Below are 19,925 nucleotides of genomic sequence, written 5' to 3'. Positions count from 1 at the left end.
TTTAAACGCCCACGTTTCATGACTAGTCCTGGACTTTTCGCTCGACTAGTATTAGCTTCTAAGTCCGCTGAGTCCAGCCATCCTTGGAGAGAGGTGCGACGTGTTCCAGAGGTCATTGGCAACCCCGGCCCTTAGGCCCGGGCGCACGCCCCTATGCGGCTGCCCCGAAAGCTGTCAGCAGTTTTGGTCCCTGGGACCTGAAGCTCCTAGCCGTGCCTCGTTAAGGTCATATGCCACCGATGTCCAGTCCGGGCCAGATTAGTCAGCAGGTTTTTCAACGTGACTCGTCTTAGTGCGGGTGTAGTCGGCACATATCGTATCTTCTGAACATTGCCCGCGTGCCGCGCCCGCGACGCGCCGCCAGACAGCCATGTGGACCTAAGGGCTCCCCCTGGCTGTCCCTAGAGGCGCTCCCCACGCGCGGCCCACAGGCAGTCCTCCGATAAACCTCTTCTCCCGCGGTATCCGAGTAGGTCTCGTGACCTTCCGAGTTCGACATTCCCCAGGGCGACACCGGGGCCTGGGTCCGGAGGGCGCTGCCACCGTCAGTCCCGGAAGTGATACTCCCGTTGCCTCGAGCCGCGGGTACACCGGCTCGGTAGCCCCAAGTGACGCCCAGGAGGTGAGTCCCGCACTCTGCCGCCCTCAGAGTTTTTGAATTGCCGTGGGATTTTTGCGTCGGTCAAAATTTCATGGGTGCCCCGTCGGCCCAGCTCGCCCGCTTCACCGTTCCGCCAGTTTCTTTAGGTAGTCAGGTTTCACGGGTAGCGCTTCTTACCGTGGCGGGAGGTACTCCTTTCGCCCAAAAACGAATTCCCTCTTTTCGCCCACGTCCGCTTTTCGAGAAAATATGATAAAATAGTTTCCTTTTTTAGCCTACGATTTCAACATTTTGGAAGGTAGGCAACTAGGCTAGGTAAGCTATAGTAGTACTATAATAAAGGCTGTAGAGAGCGCTAGTATGACGCAAATTTTTGTCAAATTCGACAAGAACCTATTTTGGTGCCACTCAACGCTCAACGCCAATTTAGGCCATGACCGTCATGCATCCATAGTATCTATATCCGTGGTTTTCAGTTTGTTGTGTAGGAGTAGGAGAGCTTACCAAAGATAATTGTTCCAATGCCGAATTTAGTTGATCCATTTTAAAAATTGATATCTTCTACAAAATATATAATTATGACATAAATCAATATTTTATTTTCAAAATGAATTTAAAACTAAAAACTATACATTTAAAAAATAAAATAAGATATTTTAACGTCAACCGATATGACTATATATACAATTTATTACAATCGAACTGCGTATACCATGAAAAACGAATAAAAACTATTAAATTATTTACAATTAATAACTGATATTTTCGCTTTGATATTACGTCAGTATTTGTTTTCTTTTTAAAGCTATAGTCATGATAACGTATAATTTTTAAAATTTGCAAATTTAAAAAATGCTCAGAACTCAGAAATTAAAATGTGAAAACCAACGTAACTTAACGTGAACCAATAAACATACATTTTCCATATTATGCACTTGTAAAATGATGACAAAAATTATCAAATTCAGGTACTTATGGCATAGTGGCATTTAGTGATTAGTGGCACATATATATTATTAAAATTAGTGTTCGAAGTCACAAAAACGTGAAACATGGAATTTTATTTAAGTACAAATATTGATGATGCATGGTAATTATTTATCAATTAATAATAATATAGACAATGAGCATTAGCTATAATCATTGATATCAATACAATGAGTGCCTATAAAATTTAACGAAATTTAAAAAAAATATGAATGAATAGAATTTAACATAAATTATAAAATAAGATAATCTACTGAACATATCAATACAAAACAATTCAAAAAAGTCTAAATTAAAAAATATAATATGTTCTATTTAAGAGTACAATAATAATTACGTTAATAATTCAAATAATAATCGATGTACAAAACGTTTCACACGCAATGACTCACAACAAAAGAAATTTAATAACAACCAATTAAATTTAAATTCTAAAAATAATCAAGAACATACAATTCAGAATAATTGTTGTAATAATCAAACAAATTATAACACATATAATTTAAATATGAAAAATGTTCATTACTATATAAAATGATAAAAATACAAAGAATATTGAATGCAAAATCAATATAAGCACTGTTATAAATTAAACCACTGCACTAGCACAGAATACAAGTGGAAATTAATATGCCATTTTTGCAATAAAAGATAACATACTGCCAATGAATGCTACTCGAAAAATAGTTGTTTAAATATAAACCATAATAAACCAACTAATAGGTTAAATGAACCAAGTCAAAACCCACATCACTCTTCGGTTTCAAAAACATCAAATAATAAATATAATTAAATTGACATAATTCATATAACAGAAATGAAAATAAAGGTAAATCTAAACACTTACATATTATAATAAAAGTCTAAAGAAGAAAAACATAAAAACTTCCACAGATTTTGGAACATTTAAAAAATTTATTTGCGCTGACCTAGTCAATACAAAACTAATACACCCATTAAATAAATATAAATTATCAAGTCTGGATAAAACAACGCTACAATTTATTGGAACAACAACGATTCATTTAATTATAGAGAACATAATATTTCTAATACCAATGAACGTGTTAAAAAACCTGACCACCACTATGTTTTTAGAAATAAAATTCTTAATAAGCGTATTCAAGAATAATATATGAAAAATAAGCGTGAATCACAAACTAAAATATTGTGTATTATAATTATACAAAGTTAAAATTATATAACTATGAAACAATTTAATATAACGAATTTAAATTATATAAAATTAGAACAACGGGTTAAACAATTAAACCCATTAGATCAATATCTATACACATATAATTATCAACTAATGTAAAAACCATTCTTCACCCGAAACAACCTAAATATAAATTTAAATTCAAATTTAAATCAAGAAAAATCAAGGAAACAATATGTTTCCAATCTGTCCTTACAATCTTATACACAATGATCTTGCCATCTCATCCGTCCGCGATATAGCTAGAACTTTTTACAGAAGATTAATGTTCAAAACGACACAAATATTTTTTAATCAAAGGACTAGCATCAGCTTATATACCCGGTAATCCCAGAAAAAGACTGAAAAGGCTGTGGTGTCGGGAAATATTAACGTGGCTAATGTCCATATTGTATTTATAATATTATTGTGAACGTATATAAATAACTGACAAAAGTGCCCTCAGGCCTGAATGAAAGGCTTTTTAAATCGTCCATATTTTTTACTTATTGTTCTACATTGTAACAGATTGAACATTTTATTACGAAAAAAAAGAGTTATAGATGTTATCAATATAGTTTATATCAAAACTCCTCGATTACAAAAAAAGTTTGAATAATATAGAATACAATAAATTTAATATACAATAGAAATTTAAAATTGAAAGGAAGATTTGCAAAACGTGGTTCCTTATATCAAAAACCAAAATGTTCACAAACCAAAGAAAATTGTAAAATATTTTCTGACGACTATTAACACTCAGAATAAGTTTATTTATATGTAAAAATTCTGAGTTTTAAACATAGTTTTTAATGCTTTAAAATGTCCGTGTCAAGCCAAAACGTGGTATTTCCGGAATCTTATCCGATTTTTCTATATTTGAAAATTATAAACTTAATATTATAATATTCCAAATTACTAGTTTTAGTTATTATTATAAAACTGCAAATATTATTTTGCTTGTTAAATAATATTCAAAACATTTTCAATTTGAAAGAAGAATTTAATTTAATTTAATAATTCAATTATAAGAATTTAAAATTAATTCTACCTTTGTTTTAAGTTGTTCTTACATCAAATTTAAATTATAACAATAGTTACAATGTCATATTACCTCGAACTGCAGATGTGGTATTGTACAGATGACTGTAATCCTGTTACGGTGTGGTGTTTTAAATTTTAATTTGAAAAGCTAACATTTAACACAGAGTTTGGGTTTACAGTTGTTATGATCAAATGGACGATCGAATGTTCCTATATGGAACTGAGAGTAAAACTGACAGTAAAATTATAATGTTAACCTTTCGACGGCGTGGGTTACGTACGGTCGTCGGAGGAGGTGGAATCCAACTACGGTTTATGATGACAAAAACGCGTTTTATCAATTCTGCCGGATATTAGTATATTATGTTGATTTCGCCGTCTATTTTATAGTAGAAAAAATATCATTAAATACCTAATAAATATAATGTAAAGTGTGTTATAGCCTGTAGTAGGTACTGTAACATTAAGTCATCCATGGTGTTGTTTACTGTATTTTAAAACAAACAAGACATATTATTTTAGTCAATAAATAATTATTTTGGTTAGTGCCTATTTATAAGTATTTATAAGTATTTATTATATATAAGTTTAAGTGTACGTTTTTTTTGTAGGTAGAAAAACTTATGTGAAATCTTTTATTACAATTTTAAATCTTAGCTATGAAAAAAAATCTTTTATGAACTTCTAACTGAAAAATAATTAAAATTTTCTCATATTTATAAATAGCTCAAAAAGAGTCAAATCGTTTTGACATTTTGCCATTTGAGGAAAACTTTAATTTTAACATTTGGTAAAAATTTCTAGTATCTAGGATTATTCGTTTTTAAATTACAAAAAAATTTCAAAAATTGATAGATGAAAATTGAAATTCAATGTTATAACATTTATTTATTTTTTCTGTATGTTACTTTCCAGTAAACTTTTTTTTTTTGTTCAAGGTAAGACTAATTGTGAGGAGTTTTCAATCAACATTTATAATGTTAGCTATGAAAGGAAAAACTTTTATAAATTTCTAACTAATTTTGATGAATTCTAAATTCTAATATTTGATACACTTATAATCATTACAAACAATAATTCGTGTTTCTGCTAAAAACGAAGAAATAAAAAAAAACCTCATGTAAAGATAAAAAAAAATTGTTCATATGATTTTTCAATTTTCGATGTTTTTGAACTGGGGGTGCTAAATTAAAGTTTAGGGGTGCTTCAGCACCCCCAAGCACCCCCCTAGTTGACACAATCTGATTATCCTATTTTGTTATTAGTTTGAACAGTTATATTATCAGTTAAGATTATTATTTTTATTGATATCTGTCTCTTTTTTTGATATTTTAAACATTGTATTTAGTATGTATTTAGTAAACCGTAATTCCATTGTCTCATATTTTATATTGTCATCTGAAGTAAGAATTTTGAAAAAATTTGCTAAAATCTCGAAAATCCTGAAAATTTACAAATTATTTTGTCTTTAAAGTTTTTAACTTGAAAATGTATATAAAATGTTTTATTTTAATATTTTTAAGGCTTGAAAAATATAATACAACATTTCTCAAGTTGTTCTTACTAGTTTGTTTCAAAAACCAAATCCTAACGTGATGGCAAATTTATTTAGTTTTAAATATTTTTGAAATTGAACTCAAACTTAAAAATACCATTTCAATTTCATTGAAATGTTGTAAATTTGTTGTAATTCAAAAAAAATTGTTGAAAATTGAAACTCTTAACTTTTACTTATATTATCATTATCCATACACAATTTAATTTTCAAAATATTTAAATTAATTTTAACCTTATTATAGGTAAGTGCGAGCATTAAAAATTGTTTTCCTATAATTTTTGATAGAAACAATTTTAAAATGTAATACAGGTTCCTTATAACTTATAAGTTGTTATTACAGGAATATAATATTTAAATATTATATTTTAAATTTAACACCACCCATTACACTCGTTGAAGTGATCTACTTTGGTAACCTACTGTACAGTAGAGTGGTATCTACCTTTTTTCAATTTTATTTTTATTTAATAAATATGAAATAAATTCAATCTAAACCTCCAGGAAAAGCAATTGATCTTTTATTAGCGATATTAACGGTGAAATAACTATGGTTAAACCATTGCTATAAACTGCCGGATACTGATAACAAAGACTTTTTTCATAACCAGTAGACATAACCGCACAGACATCTTTTTTCTCCTGAAAAATTAATTATTTAATTATTATAACTATATATTAACAGAAGCCCGAAGTATTGTCTAATAAAGTCTGTGTTTATAGACATCTTACCTCCAAAATCGATCGTATGATTTCCCATTGCTTGGGCCGAAATGTAGAATGTCCAAATTTATCTAAAAGTGTTTTTATATACAGTCTGCTAGATTCCATCAAAGAAATTTTAACGTTAGTCAACCTGACTATAATAAATCAATACAATCAAATACCTACTACGGATACTTTGAAAATACGAATAAAAATATTAAATTATTTACAAGGTATATAATTATAATGAAAATACGTGTATTGATTAACATCAATGTGTGTCATGTCATGTGTACATTTCCCGGTATTCCACATTGCTTGTAATATATATATATATACTTTTATTATGCATAAATGCATAGTACAACATTTATTAGTTATTATTATAATACTTAGTTACTAAGGTTCGGATTTGAAGGCAAAAGCCTTTTTTTTAATAATAATAACAGAGAAATAATTTTTATATAAAAATGCGTGTCATTCAATATGTATAAGATGATGAACGTATTTTTTATTTTTGCCTTTTTTACTGATAAATGACTGCATTTTCACTTATAAATGCCTTTACTGTGTTTAATTTTTAATCGATTTAATAGTTTTATTCACTACATATACGTATAAAGGGTACAAATCGTTAATATTTTCTGAAGATTGCATTGTCGGTTCTTAATTATCTCCTACTCACATCACAACCATAGGATACACCTAGTGAGTAGACCAAATAGACCAATACTTTTGTATAGGTATGTTATTAAAAAATGTATTAATTGCTGTTATTTATGAAATAAATTGTTATAATTGTATTATTTTATGATATTATGATTAAAGTAATTTATTTTACTATTATAGGCATCAGTAGGTTAAATTAGTTTTTGTCGAAAAAATTGTATTTGAAAACATCATTGTATAAAATTATAAATATAAATATATAATAGTAAGAGTTTGGTAAATACCCACGAATAATACTTTTAAATTACAACAAAAATAACTAAAATTATCATTCTTCGTTTAAATATTTAATTTCGTCCAAATTTTAACTTAAAATATCTATGAAAAAACAGTCGTTTCTTTATTTTGACAAAGTTTTAATTTAGTATTTTCAGGACTGAATGAAAATTCAGTGAAAGTGACGCATTTTCTAGTTTTAGAATAGAATGACTGTGAAATTATTTTTTCTGCTAAATCATTTTTTTATCCCTATTTTCAAATAAAGCTATCGCATTTGTTATAGACTGAAGTGTTTTTCTCCAAAGACAAAAGTACTGATTTTATGGAATTGAAATAATCAGAATAATATGATACGGCGTCTAGCCAAGTTCCACTTCGTATAAGTTTAGGCTTTGGGGGGGAATATGCAGGTAGCCTAGGAAATACGAGTAGTTCTCGGAATTTCAATACACGACTAGGATCTTTCAAAAATATTTTTTTCACACAATTGATCATGCTATTGTTATTCGGATATTCGAGCCTTGTTGTTTGACACACCCTATGCAGTCCATGGACTCTATCTATGTCATCACATATATATGTATAATTATATTTGGTAACAAAATAGTTGGTGAATAGTTTTCACCATAATATATAATTTTGTGCAGCAACTACAGTTAAAAATAAAAATACTTTGTCGTATTTATTATCGATAATATACTATTTTCTTCTTTCACCAACCACCATAGCCAAAGACGTCCGTGAAGTTGGCCCCCCAACTTTGTCCTACTTTGTCCGGACCAGTGACAATATTTAGCAAGATTTTAGCAACTAATTGCAACCGAGATAAAAAAAATTTGCAACCTATTCCTTCATGGCAAAAAAAAAATTTAGATCCGGGGGGCTAACATCACGCAGCCCCCAACTTTGTCCTATCGAATCCGGACCAGTGTCAATATTTAGCAACCTTTTAGCAATTAATTGCAACCGACCTAAAAAAATTTGCAACCTATTCCTTCAAGACGTAATTTTGAATTTTGATCCGATGATTTTTTTATTAAATACAGATTTTCTAATGTTTTTTTTTTATCAAATATAGTTTTTTAATGGTTTTCTATTAAATATAGATTTTTTATTAAATAAAGATTTCTTATTAAATATAGATTTTTTAATGTTTTTTTTATTAAATATAGTTTTTTAATGATTATTTTATTAAATACAGATTTTCTAATGGTTTTTTTTATCAAATTTATTTTATAATGATTTTTTATCAAATATAGATTTTTTATTAAATAAAGATTTCTTATTAAATATAGATTTTTTAATGTTTTTTTTATCAAATGAAGTTTTTTAATAATTTTTTTATCAAATATAGATTTTTATTATATAGATTTTTTATTAAATATATATTTTTCATAAAATATAGATTTTTTTCAATAATATTTGGATTTGTTTTATTCAAGTTTAAAGTTTATTGAATATAGTTTTATTTTATCAAATATAGATACTCAGATAAAATATATAAAATAGAAAATAGAAATAAATCTAGAAAAATATAGATTTTTTTATTCAATATAGATTACTTTTATTGAATATTTAGATTCTAAATTGAAAATCAACAAACCTAAAAATTTAATATAAAAATCATAGTAAAAATCTTTATTGAATTCTTTATTTGATAAAATCTACTTATTTTATTTATTAAATAAAGTTTTGTCTTGTTTAATATAGATTTTTCTTATTTTAAAACAGGGGTGTCCAACCTTTTTTTACGGCAGGCCAAATTTGATATACGCTTTGACATCGCGGGCCAACATTTTTAGAAATATGTCTAAAAAAAAAAAAGCTTGATAACTTCAAGCTGGTAAAGTTTCTATTTTTATGGCAAAAGGAGATGCAGACCGTAGGTTGGATACCCCTGTTATATAAGTTTACCTATTAAACGGCATTACAATTTACAACGAGACACGAGTAATTAACTCGAAAAATGTGTGAGAGTTTACCAGAGTGACCCCTAGTAAAAATCACCCACGGATCTCTGGGACTTGAGATCTGTGACCTGCCAGCCGTGTCACGTGGGAAATGTGAATTTCACTATGACAGAACTGACAGGTTTTAAACACGCATCGGCAAACTGAATGCCCAAGATTCATAATATAAGGTGACACTGAATAAATAATAATAACAAATGATTTGGGTTTAAGAGTGATAGGATAGTATAATATATTTAGCGTTGACACTAGAGTGTATAATAATAAATTGGTCTTAACGAATAATAATTTTTTTATGACATGGACACTAGAGTGTATAATAATAAGTGGGTCTTTTTAATAATAATTTTTTAATAATAACCTTGACACCACAGGTGAAGTATATATATAAGTTATGAACCACATGGCTGGTAAAGGAAATTGATAAGGAAAATATAATATTGTCGGGGCATATCTTAAGGGTGGCAAAAGGGCAGGGGGGGAACAACAATACGTTACACGGCTGGACAGCTCGAGCAGGTCAGCGAGCAGCAACAGTTCGGGCTTTCTGGCCTCCCTGGCCGATGGTTGAGGCTTAGCCCATCATGGAGTTGTTGTCAACGGTGGTGAAAATGATGAAATTAATAATTATGTACGAGGACAGGATCTGTCCAGTACTGATAGTATTGTTGAGTCGAGAAATCCCGGTCGAGCAGACAATTGGTAGGATTAAGACCAAAAAAAAAATGTGACGGAACGGAGCCAACGACAAGACGTGGTTGCGTTAGGCCGTCCGTTGCAAAAGAGGAAGAAAAATTGACGGCGTTGACGGCTGGCAGCTGTTGATTTCAGGCGGCGTGCTGACCAGTACGGGTAGAGGGAGGTTGGTTACAATAATTATAATAATAATGTGGGTACAGGTTGCACTGTCGATGCCACTGGCAATGCGACTTCCTCGAACGACAGCACAATCTGACCACAGCCGTGGTGGGTGACAGCTGTACCTTGCATAGGTGGGGGGAGGGAGTAGTATGTGGAGACATAACTTTGTGGATTGCATTGTTAATCGAGCGCGCAACAATTATGATAATAATAAGGTGGTTTTGATAATAATAATAATAATTGTGCACGAAAAACCCGTGACGTTACAAATGTTATTCTTAAAATAAATTTGTTCTCATAATATTAATGTATTATATACAATTAATTCATGTTTTTTTTAAATTGAAGTGAGGGCCGCATCAAAATCTACCAAGCTGTTATCTTCCTCCAGGTGTTCGGAGGGCTCTCGAGATCGTGTATTCGAGAATAAGATCAAACACACCGTACAATATAATTTTATGTAAAAAGCACATATAATGTAATAACCGCAATGAAAACAAAATATTATATTAAATGCCTTACCTGATTCGCAGTTGTTCGTGGATAATGTTGTAGGAGTCTTAGGTGACAAAGTAATACTTCAAATACAGAAAATATTCAAATAAAGAACGCATTAATTATGACTTATCATAAGAAGTCCAGTTGTCGCTCGTTGAAATTGGTATTGAGATCTGAGAGGTTGTTACTCTGGTGGCTGGTGCTCATGCACAAGGGACGACACGGACATGTTGCCCAGATAGTGGTATAGGCGGCTTTATCAGAAGTTATCGTGAGCCAGGTAACTAGATTATTCTTTGGCGGCAGATACCCTTTTTTGCCTTTCCATTTCTCTGGCAGTCTGGCGCCATATAATAAAGTCACAAACCCTATATTTTACCGTTATAAGTGCATGCCGATTTCTTAATCCGTAGTCGTATTGTACAGATCACCTCTTTTTGTAGTTGATAATGGTTTTATTAGATGTGACCGATTTCTACATGCGATAGTCTGGCCGTTATTTATTAATCTGTTAAATTGTATTTATTTATTATAATTATTGTGAGCACTGAGCATATCATCACATATTTTACGGTTTTTCCATCTGACGCAATTAACGTATATATGACAGAAACACAAGCAACTGACGTATTTTGTTATAGTTGCCTGTTTTATCGGAACGCCACCTATATTTATCACAATGGTCAATAAGCAGTTTGAACTCATTAAATTAATTCAGATAATTTCTACTCAAATTGTACAATGATAAGACAAATTTCCAATGCGACTACACTGATCAGTAGGGAACAGACAATAAATATTTTTTCACTAAACTTAATAATATGGGAATTTCAGTCACTGCAATATTCAATGCCTTACTATGTTAAAGGGAATTGCATTACAATTTAGAAATAAATTCAACAACGTAAAAAAATTAATGGACCAAGAAAAAGCTACCGAAATAACTTATCTAAAATATTTAAAACAATGGATTTTATACCTCATAACAAAAAACAGATTTTACGACAATCTGGCAGGTTTCTCTAACCTTTTTAGAACATAATATTAAGTGTTAACAAAATAATTTTTATAGAAAATTAAATAAATATATTTTCACTACCAACATTTTGGACTGAACAAGATGAAAAAAAATTGAATGTTAATTCCACCATGATTAAGTTCATTTTTAAAAACTCCCCAATAAAAATGATAATAGTACCTATGTTCATTACCAGAAAGTAAAAATTACGAACTGATAAATGATTTTATAAACAACGATTCGCCGATAACGAAAACTCGTTAGGTAGGAGTTTTAATAACACACAATTCACAATGAATTAAAAAACAAAATCACACTTATCGCTAGTTGATCCATAAAAAATAATACGTACCTTGAGACGGAGATTGTTATGCCCACGGAATACGGATATACTTAAGACAACCTAGTATATAATATAGAAAGCCGATAGACATACTGAATTCCACTCGGAGAGGATTTTTGTTTGGGACCCAACCTAACGTATGTACCTAGTTATTATATGCATGCAATTTCAAGTAAGAACATCGTTTTATACTTAGTTTATTTAAAGTTAATACTCAAATCTTTATTTTATTTAAAATTACAAAAATATGACATTTTAACATTATCTCTGAAATGCGTTTATTTTCAAAATCTTCCTGATCTATCTCTGGTTCATTTACAAAAAAAAAATATTTTATTTTTGGTAAATTTCTTGCATTTTATACAAATATTCAAATTCTTTATCGTTAATTTTTTTTTTAAATTTGATTTTTTAGCGTTGAAATCATTGACCAAGTTTGTATATAGTTAAGTTACATCGTTTGACGATTAAACTTAAAGTGGAATGGAGATAGGAAATATATTTAAAATTAGTAAAACCATAAAAATTGTTTCAACATTTGACCATTTTGCTACTGACATTTTAGACGTAATAGCTTGGTGGAGTTATTCAATTTTTCTCATATAATCCTAATTAGAAACTGGAAGTATGTAACAAATCTACTATAATTTATTATCGAAGGTATTATTTCAACCACATTTTGGATAGTAAGCATTCTTCGATTAGTGAGATTTTTGAGTATCTTTTCTGATAGAAAAGTGAACCTAGTTGGTACTTTTAGGAGGTCAAAATATACAATTCCGAGTAGTTTTCGAAAGCGTTGAGAAAAACTACCGACAAATTACGAAAAATCGCTAAAAATTGGATTTTAATTTCTAATATTATAAGGACATCATAGGTAATATACCTACTGCGTCATGTTTCGTAAACATATTCACGCATGCTAAAAATAATCGATCCCACGTACTTTTAAAATTACATAATCCTTGCACTTACAGCGAATTATAAACGTGTAAAATATTTACAATCTTTATTATTTAATTTAGTGTTTTATTTTTATTTTTTAAATTGATAAATAAATTTAAATGAAAAACTTGATTGAATTATGGATGGAGGAAACGTCCTCTGACACGCTACTTAAGTCACAATACATTTACAATTTTATAATTTAAAAATTTCCACAACTCGTTGAAAAATATAAATATCGATAAAAAAAACAAGTCCTCCAACAGCATACAGAATGTGTTGTCACATTTTACTTATGATTATAATATGTTAATACTAATGTAATTTTCTCTAATATTAAAATTAATGAAAATTGCTATCGGTAATTTGTCCATATATGCACTTATAAGACGAAGAAAACAACGAACATCTTTGGACGAAACATACATATTATTATTACGATTGGTTATGAATACAAATGTATATTAATACTAATACTAAATTACTAACTGCTAATAGGTGTGTACTTTTATAGTTTTATCGATTATTAGTGTTTATACAATACATTATATTATAATATATCAAGCACAAGTTGTTAAACAATATATGTATAACTATATACATTTTTAGCACATACCTTCTATTGTTAGGTATAGTGTCTTGAAAAATAATACATTTCGAACATCGAGGGAGTGGAAATGATGTATTTACGTCGTTCTGCCGAAATCGTCTTGTACTTCCAGTGAATTGAAAATAGTAAACAACTGACGTGATACTTAAATCTAAAATTGTACTGTAAAAGTTGACGTTTTTGTTATGCTGGTTGCAGCTTGCTAAATGGTACTAAATGGTTATGACTTGTATACAAAATACTGTGAATATTATATCACGTGCTGCGTACGGATCCCCTACTCCACCTCTACACATAGTTATGATATGCAATATATACGATATACTATATATTAGCACACACATAAAATAGTCAGGATGATGTCAGCGTTACGACGAGAACCTAGTAGAGGAATATATATAAATGATAGTCACAGCATCTGGCATAGACCAGATGCGACAAACCGAGCCACCGCGCCCAGAGCTAGTAAGATAATAATATAATATATAGGTACTGTGGGAAATCCTCGGGCTTAGTAGTTTCTGTGAATCGGACTTAGTACTTGGTGACATGGCTACACGATTAACGAAGCCTCTCATTGATCATAGAACTAGCCAGCAATAGACACATCTGCAACCCAGAGTCATAGATCCGCACATGCACCATGAGTATAACTAGTCGACTAGCTATTTATGGAAGGCGGCCGCATGGGCTGTGGGAGACGGCAGCACGAGTCGCCAGAGACAGGTAGAGTCTCTAGGAGAGACCCAAAACGGCTCCATCCTCAGACGTGATTCCACACAGTACGTACGAGTACTTCCACGCCAGACCTCTTATCGAATCATAATTTCTTCGACTTGGATTATTTCAATTAACGACGTTTTTTGGGACTTAAATATTGGAGCAATCGTATATTTTCTAACATGTCAGCGATCTTCGTTGATTTAGATAATCTAGATCAGTTTATATTACATTCTTGTGACATTATCTTGAGCACTTTTAATAAACGACAACATACAATAATAATTTCTATCAGTATACGATAATATTATTACAACTACCCATCATCCTATTCTGTCACCGTCTCCTGTAACGGGTGTACAGAACACACGTGTCTTAAAATATTCCACCAAACTAACCATTTGGTTTAGGTTAATGGCCACAAGTCCATTAGTACTCAACCTTGTAATAATAATTGACTCTCAAACCACATATAGGTACTTTACGCACTAATATTACAAATACAAAGGACTGCTATTATTCTGAACTTGTTAATTATACATATTGAATACGCACGGAGTGACCAGATTTGAATAATTCATTATTTTGAATAAATTGCAAAGAACACTACACCTTGCCAATTCTAAGAATATTACCGGGAATTTCGTTTTAACTCCTGCATGATTAATATTAGCATTAAGAAGCAATATGAGAAACGTGTATGCGCGAAAACAGGCATGTTTGCATGGCGCAATTATTAAAGTGGTGATTTAAACATTTTTTTAAAAATTATTTTTCTTTTTTTCGTTATCTATAGCTGACCATATTTTATAATATTATCATTAAATAAATAATTGTTGTCTGAGTCTATATCGTATTAAAATTGACAACTACAGTTTATTTCAAGCCACGCCGGTGTTATCAGTGGTTTTGACATACCTGCCTGGAACGATTTCACAAAAGTGAAATTATTAATTTTATACCGACATGATTATAAAAGCACAATTTGTGTGACTTATTGGAGCATTAATTGGTTTCTCAATCGAAGGATATAAATGTTTGTAACTTCAGTATATTAATATTTGTAACTTGGTTTTACCATCAGAAAATTTGAATTAGTTTTATGGAAACCCGTATAGTAAGACTCAAGTAGTGAGAGGGGCTTGAAGAGTTCAAGAGATACAGTAGGATAGATAACTAATTTATATTTTATTTGTATACTTACAGAATATGTGGAATAAGCACGCATATAAACTTAAAGTACACAACTAGTTGACAAATTATTATGAAAACTATTAAATAAATTTCAATTATGTAGAAACATGGTTAAGGATAAATAAATTGTATTAAAAGTTTAATTTTAGAACTTATATGGATTAATAAATAAGTAATCCAACATTTAAGAAATGTACATATTATTATAATATGCACTTTAACATGTGACTATATTATGTAAATACTAAATATTATAATACCTACCTATACATATTTAATTATTATTAATTATTATTTAAATATTATAATAAAATATAATGAAATATGAATTTTAAAGCTAAAATGTGTTCATATTTTTAAAGCTATTGTGTGCATATGCTTGTATAGTAAGTTATATTCGCATTGATTTGGATCATTTTGGCCAATTTGATGGTGGCAAAAACTTGTTCCTATCTTTATTTTGACGATTATTTTTGCAGCATGTATCCTAAAAATAAATAAAACTCGCGATTTCCTCTCATGATTAGACAAGGCCGTATCTGAGGGGGTTCCAGGGGGTCTGGACCACCCCCCCCCCCAAAAAAAAAATTTCTGGATAGGGCCTTGTGTACCTATGTATTTATTTGTTTTTGATTTGCTTACCCCATCATCTTTTTTATTCCAGTATCTAAACCTAGCTTTTGCACGATCTACTATTAGCTTATCTTCTTCATTTTTTGGGTCAAACGTCTGAACAATAGTCGCAAACTTTGAATGCTTTGGGCACCACCATTCCGTACACTAAAAATATAAAGATTTATTTAAGCTTTTGTTTAAGTAAATTTAGTATGCTAGTATACAATAAATTATTATGTTCTTACGTGTTGTAATTTATCCACCGAGACAGGTGACAGAGTAATGCGATTAAAAACTTTCGAATTTTCAAATTTGGTACAAAGCTGAAATTGATTTTTTTATTACTTTTATCAATAAATTATTATACTGATTCTTTATAATTTGAAAAAAAAGTATGGATCAAATACAGTTTAGTTCCCTTTTATATTTTTAAATTCGGTTATTTAAACTTGTTTCCACAACTTATTAGATATATTTTGGTGGTTAAAAAAACTAAGCCACAACCACAAGCCACTGACCAGTATTGTAAAGTATTCAAATACGTATTCTTAATACTTTTATTTGTATTTTTTATTCATTAAAAAAATACTTTTTTCCGATCCAGAAAAATAATTTTAAATTTGCGACAAGTCATATTATAAATCATGAACATTTTATTCTTTGAACGAAATATAATATTGGCCCATGATACGATTATTTTTATAAACACCTATGTATTGTATCCCGTAGGATCCGTATCGGCCTTATCATATGTGGTCAAAATTTAAAAATAACTTATGATTACTATGTATTTTTAATTATTAGTTAATAAACGTTAATTACCGACTATTCAAAAACTAGTTGTGAAAAAAAGTATTTTAATATTATGAATTCTGAATATATTTTTTAAGAACTATTCGAATACTTATCCTGATCAAATCAAGATTTTCCTAAATATATTAAAAATATGTTAGTAAAACTTTTATACAGTTATGTTCTCACAATGAAATATATTATTATAGGACATTTTTTTATGGATAAACATCAAAATATGTTAAAATCTTAAATTATTAAATTTTATATTTTAACAAGGAAATACCTATGTTTACTTACTTTTTGTAGATCTTGATTTTCGTCTAAAACTTTCTGATTTTCAATCACAAGTGTATGATTTTTCTAAATATATTAGAAATATGTAGTTAAAATTTGCATACAGTTGACTGGGTACTTATTATGGAATACGTTGTTTTGTTGTATTTTTTATAAAAATGTTTTAAAATCTTTAATTTTTCAATCATATATTTTTTTTAAAATAGGTTAACTTACTTTTTTTAGACTTTGAATATCAGTGTTGAGGTTAGCGTTAATAGAACTAAGATCCCGATTTTTCTAAATAGATAAAAAAATATGTAAGTGAAGTTTTTATACTTCCGTATCCTAATTATGAAATATCTTACTGTGTACAGTAATTATTGGTTATGCAAAAACATCAAAATGATTTAAAATTATCAAATGATAATATAATTATTCTAAAAAGGTGGGCAAGTGTATGTCGCTATGCTGTACAGTAGGTTACAAGTTGTCACTGTAAAATGGATAGTATTAAATTTGAATTCAATGATTTAATATCATTGTATAAGAAAAACGATTCTGAGCGAAGACGGTATGTCAGACTAGGTATTAGACATACCTTTTATAGGTATACCTACGTATCTATAGTATTAAAAAAAAATTGACCTATAATAGGTATCAATAATAAATTCCAAATTAATCATATCACAATATCCATTAGGTAACGCGTTATACATCAACAACAAACCGTGGTACTATCATAGATATATAATAGTATATTTTAGAAGTTTCAAGTACCCACAAGTAATATTATACAATCACAACAAAATAACTAAAATAGTTATTCCAGGTTTTTTAATATGTAATTTCATCCAAATTTGAACTTAAAATGACCATAAAAATAAACTGTGCTTATGTATTTTTTAAATTTTTTGGTAACAGAATAAACTACTTACGTGAAATCTTGTTTTAAATTTTCAATCCTTAGATATAAAAGTTGAAAATTTTATAAATTTTTAACTACAAAATAATTATTCAATTTTAAATTTGTTACATTTTGTCAAAATTCGATCTTTAAATGCTTATAAAAAAAATTATGCCTATGTATTTTTAATATTTTTCAACTGCTATTGTAACAATATATCAGGAGCCTTGTATTACATTTTTACACTTTTTGGCCCACCAGGTAATACGTTATTGATATTTATAGAAGAAAAAACTAAAAAAATTGAAAACTGACAATGTCCGTATACAGCTAAAAAGAGTAAAATTATTTTCAACATTTTATCGTATATAGAAAATGCTAATATAAACATTCAGTGAAATTTTCAAGTTTCTACAGTCATTCGTTTTTTAATTACAACAAAATAAGAAAATAGTTACGTAAGAAATCAAGTGAATATCATATGTTGTAAAAATATGAATTTTAAACGTAAATGTAATTAGACTTGCTTGTAGCCATTTTTCTTTGAAAAAGGTAGGAAAACTTATGATTGATCTTGTATTACATTTTCATATCTAAGATTTAAAAAGAAAATTTTTCATGAACTTCTAACTCAAAATAATTTGAAAATTTTCGTCATATTTACGTATTTTGTCAATATTTGAACTTTAGATGCTTATAAAAAAAAATTGTGACTATGGATTTTTAATTTTTTTCATCTGCCATTGAAACAATATACTAGGAGCCTTCTATTAAATTTTCAAGCTTTTTTAATCAACAAATAAAATTTTATTGATATTTATAGAAAAAAAAAAGCTAAAAAAAATGGAAACTGAAAATGTCCGTAGAGCTCAAAATATTAAATAAGTCAAAATATTTGGAAAATGTTTTGGTGTATAGAAAATGCCTACATAAACATTCTGTAAAAATGTTATGTACCTACGATCATTTGTTGTAGAATTGCACCAAAAACCAAAATAAATTTTCTCAAAAACAGATTTTGCGTAAAAATTCCCATTTTTCCTTAATTTTTCTTTTGTTTTTCTCGGCGCTTTTGAAAACTACTGGAAAAATTTTACCCCCCAAAGTACCAACTATATTAACTTTCCCATCAGAAAAGATACTGTTGAAGAAAATCCAAGCATTTTTACTCGCCTAAAAGGTGATGACAGACACAAAAAAAAAAAAATTTAAAAAAACACATATCATTGTAAAATCCATACATTCGTCGTTCCACTCAGAATCTAAAATGAAAATATAGATTAACTTACTTTTTCTAGATATTGAATTTCTCCATCATGTGCCTCCTTTTGATCACGATTTTTCTAAATAAATTAAAAATGTTTAAGTACCTACTTAGTTTATGTTTTTATACAGTTTGGTGTCTGTTAAAAAATAAGTCATTATTGTGGTATACTGGTATTACTTATGCAAAATATCAAAATACTATTAAAATCTTAAGCTATTCAATTTTAGGAAATATCTGGGTTTACTCACTTTTTTTAGATCTTGGTTTTCGTCTACAACTTCCTGAATTTCAAGCACAAGTTCATGATTTTTCTAAATGTATTAAAAATATGCAATTAAAATTTTTATACAGTTCACTGGGTACTTATTATGGAATACGTTGTTTTGTTATATGTTTTATAAAAATGATTTAAAATATTTAATTTTTTAATCATATATTTTTTTTTAAATAGATTAACTTACTTTTTTTAGACCTTGAATTTCAGTGTTGAGGTTAGCGTTAATAGAACTAAGATCACGATTTTTCTAAATAGATAAAAAAAATATGTAAGTGAAGTTTTTATAATTTCGTGTCCTAATTATGAAATATTTTACTGTGTAGAGTAATTTTTTTTATGCAAAAACATCAAAATGATTTATAAAATTATCAAATTATAATATTATAATATTAAAAATGAAAATATAGATTAACTTACTTTTTCTAGATATTGAATTTCTTGTTCATGTGCCTCCTCTTGATCACGAATTTTCTAAATAAATTAAAAATGTTTAAGTACTTAGTTGACGTTTTTATACAGTTTGGTGTCTGTTAAAAAATATGTCATTATTGTGGTATACTGGTATTACTTATGCATAATATAAAAATACTATTA

The 19,925-nt window shown here is 29.0% G+C and overlaps 3 protein-coding genes across 9 annotated transcripts in view; all 3 read right to left on the bottom strand.

The window, feature by feature from the left end:
* LOC100167649 (uncharacterized) overlaps positions 1 to 13,586 on the bottom strand; it is an 18,725-nt gene extending 5,139 nt beyond the window's left edge. Inside the window, exons 1-2 of one of the 5 annotated variants that reach the window (XM_029488939.1) lie at positions 13,290 to 13,586; positions 1,106 to 1,162 (exon numbers count right to left, since the gene is read on the bottom strand). In XM_029488939.1, coding sequence (XP_029344799.1) covers positions 1,106 to 1,144 — 39 coding nt within the window. In that variant the 5' untranslated portion in view covers positions 1,145 to 1,162; positions 13,290 to 13,586. Of the gene's footprint in view, positions 1 to 1,105; positions 1,163 to 3,900; positions 4,368 to 13,289 lie in introns of those variants that run through there. The other 4 variants (NM_001162793.1, XM_029488941.1, XM_008188517.3 and 1 more) reach the window with 4 other exon arrangements.
* On the bottom strand, positions 5,686 to 6,923 carry LOC107884718 (Werner syndrome ATP-dependent helicase homolog). Its single transcript, XM_016807456.2, has 2 exons — positions 6,118 to 6,923; positions 5,686 to 6,027 (listed from the first exon to the last, which is right to left on the bottom strand). Exons 1-2 carry the CDS (start codon positions 6,214 to 6,216, stop codon positions 5,878 to 5,880), a joined length of 249 nt encoding a protein of 82 aa, XP_016662945.1. The 5' UTR covers positions 6,217 to 6,923; the 3' UTR covers positions 5,686 to 5,877.
* A 1,894-nt stretch (positions 13,587 to 15,480) lies between the features above and the next one.
* Positions 15,481 to 19,925, bottom strand: part of LOC100575743 — a 6,186-nt gene continuing 1,741 nt past the window's right edge. For all 3 annotated transcript variants that reach the window (XM_003246968.4, XM_016807454.2, XM_016807453.2), the window contains exons 3-11: positions 19,749 to 19,802; positions 19,516 to 19,578; positions 19,303 to 19,365; positions 19,077 to 19,130; positions 17,118 to 17,180; positions 16,905 to 16,967; positions 16,058 to 16,135; positions 15,840 to 15,977; positions 15,481 to 15,684 (exon numbers count right to left, since the gene is read on the bottom strand). In XM_003246968.4, coding sequence (XP_003247016.1) covers positions 15,610 to 15,684; positions 15,840 to 15,977; positions 16,058 to 16,135; positions 16,905 to 16,967; positions 17,118 to 17,180; positions 19,077 to 19,130; positions 19,303 to 19,365; positions 19,516 to 19,578; positions 19,749 to 19,802 — 651 coding nt within the window. In that variant the 3' untranslated portion in view covers positions 15,481 to 15,609. The remainder of the gene's footprint in view (positions 15,685 to 15,839; positions 15,978 to 16,057; positions 16,136 to 16,904; positions 16,968 to 17,117; positions 17,181 to 19,076; positions 19,131 to 19,302; positions 19,366 to 19,515; positions 19,579 to 19,748; positions 19,803 to 19,925) is intronic.

This window comes from Acyrthosiphon pisum, chromosome A2, assembly GCF_005508785.2.
Source record: "Acyrthosiphon pisum isolate AL4f chromosome A2, pea_aphid_22Mar2018_4r6ur, whole genome shotgun sequence".
NCBI lineage: Eukaryota > Metazoa > Arthropoda > Insecta > Hemiptera > Aphididae > Acyrthosiphon > Acyrthosiphon pisum.
The sequence above is the reverse complement of the archived record's forward strand: the minus strand, read 5'-3'. Positions and strand labels throughout refer to the sequence as shown.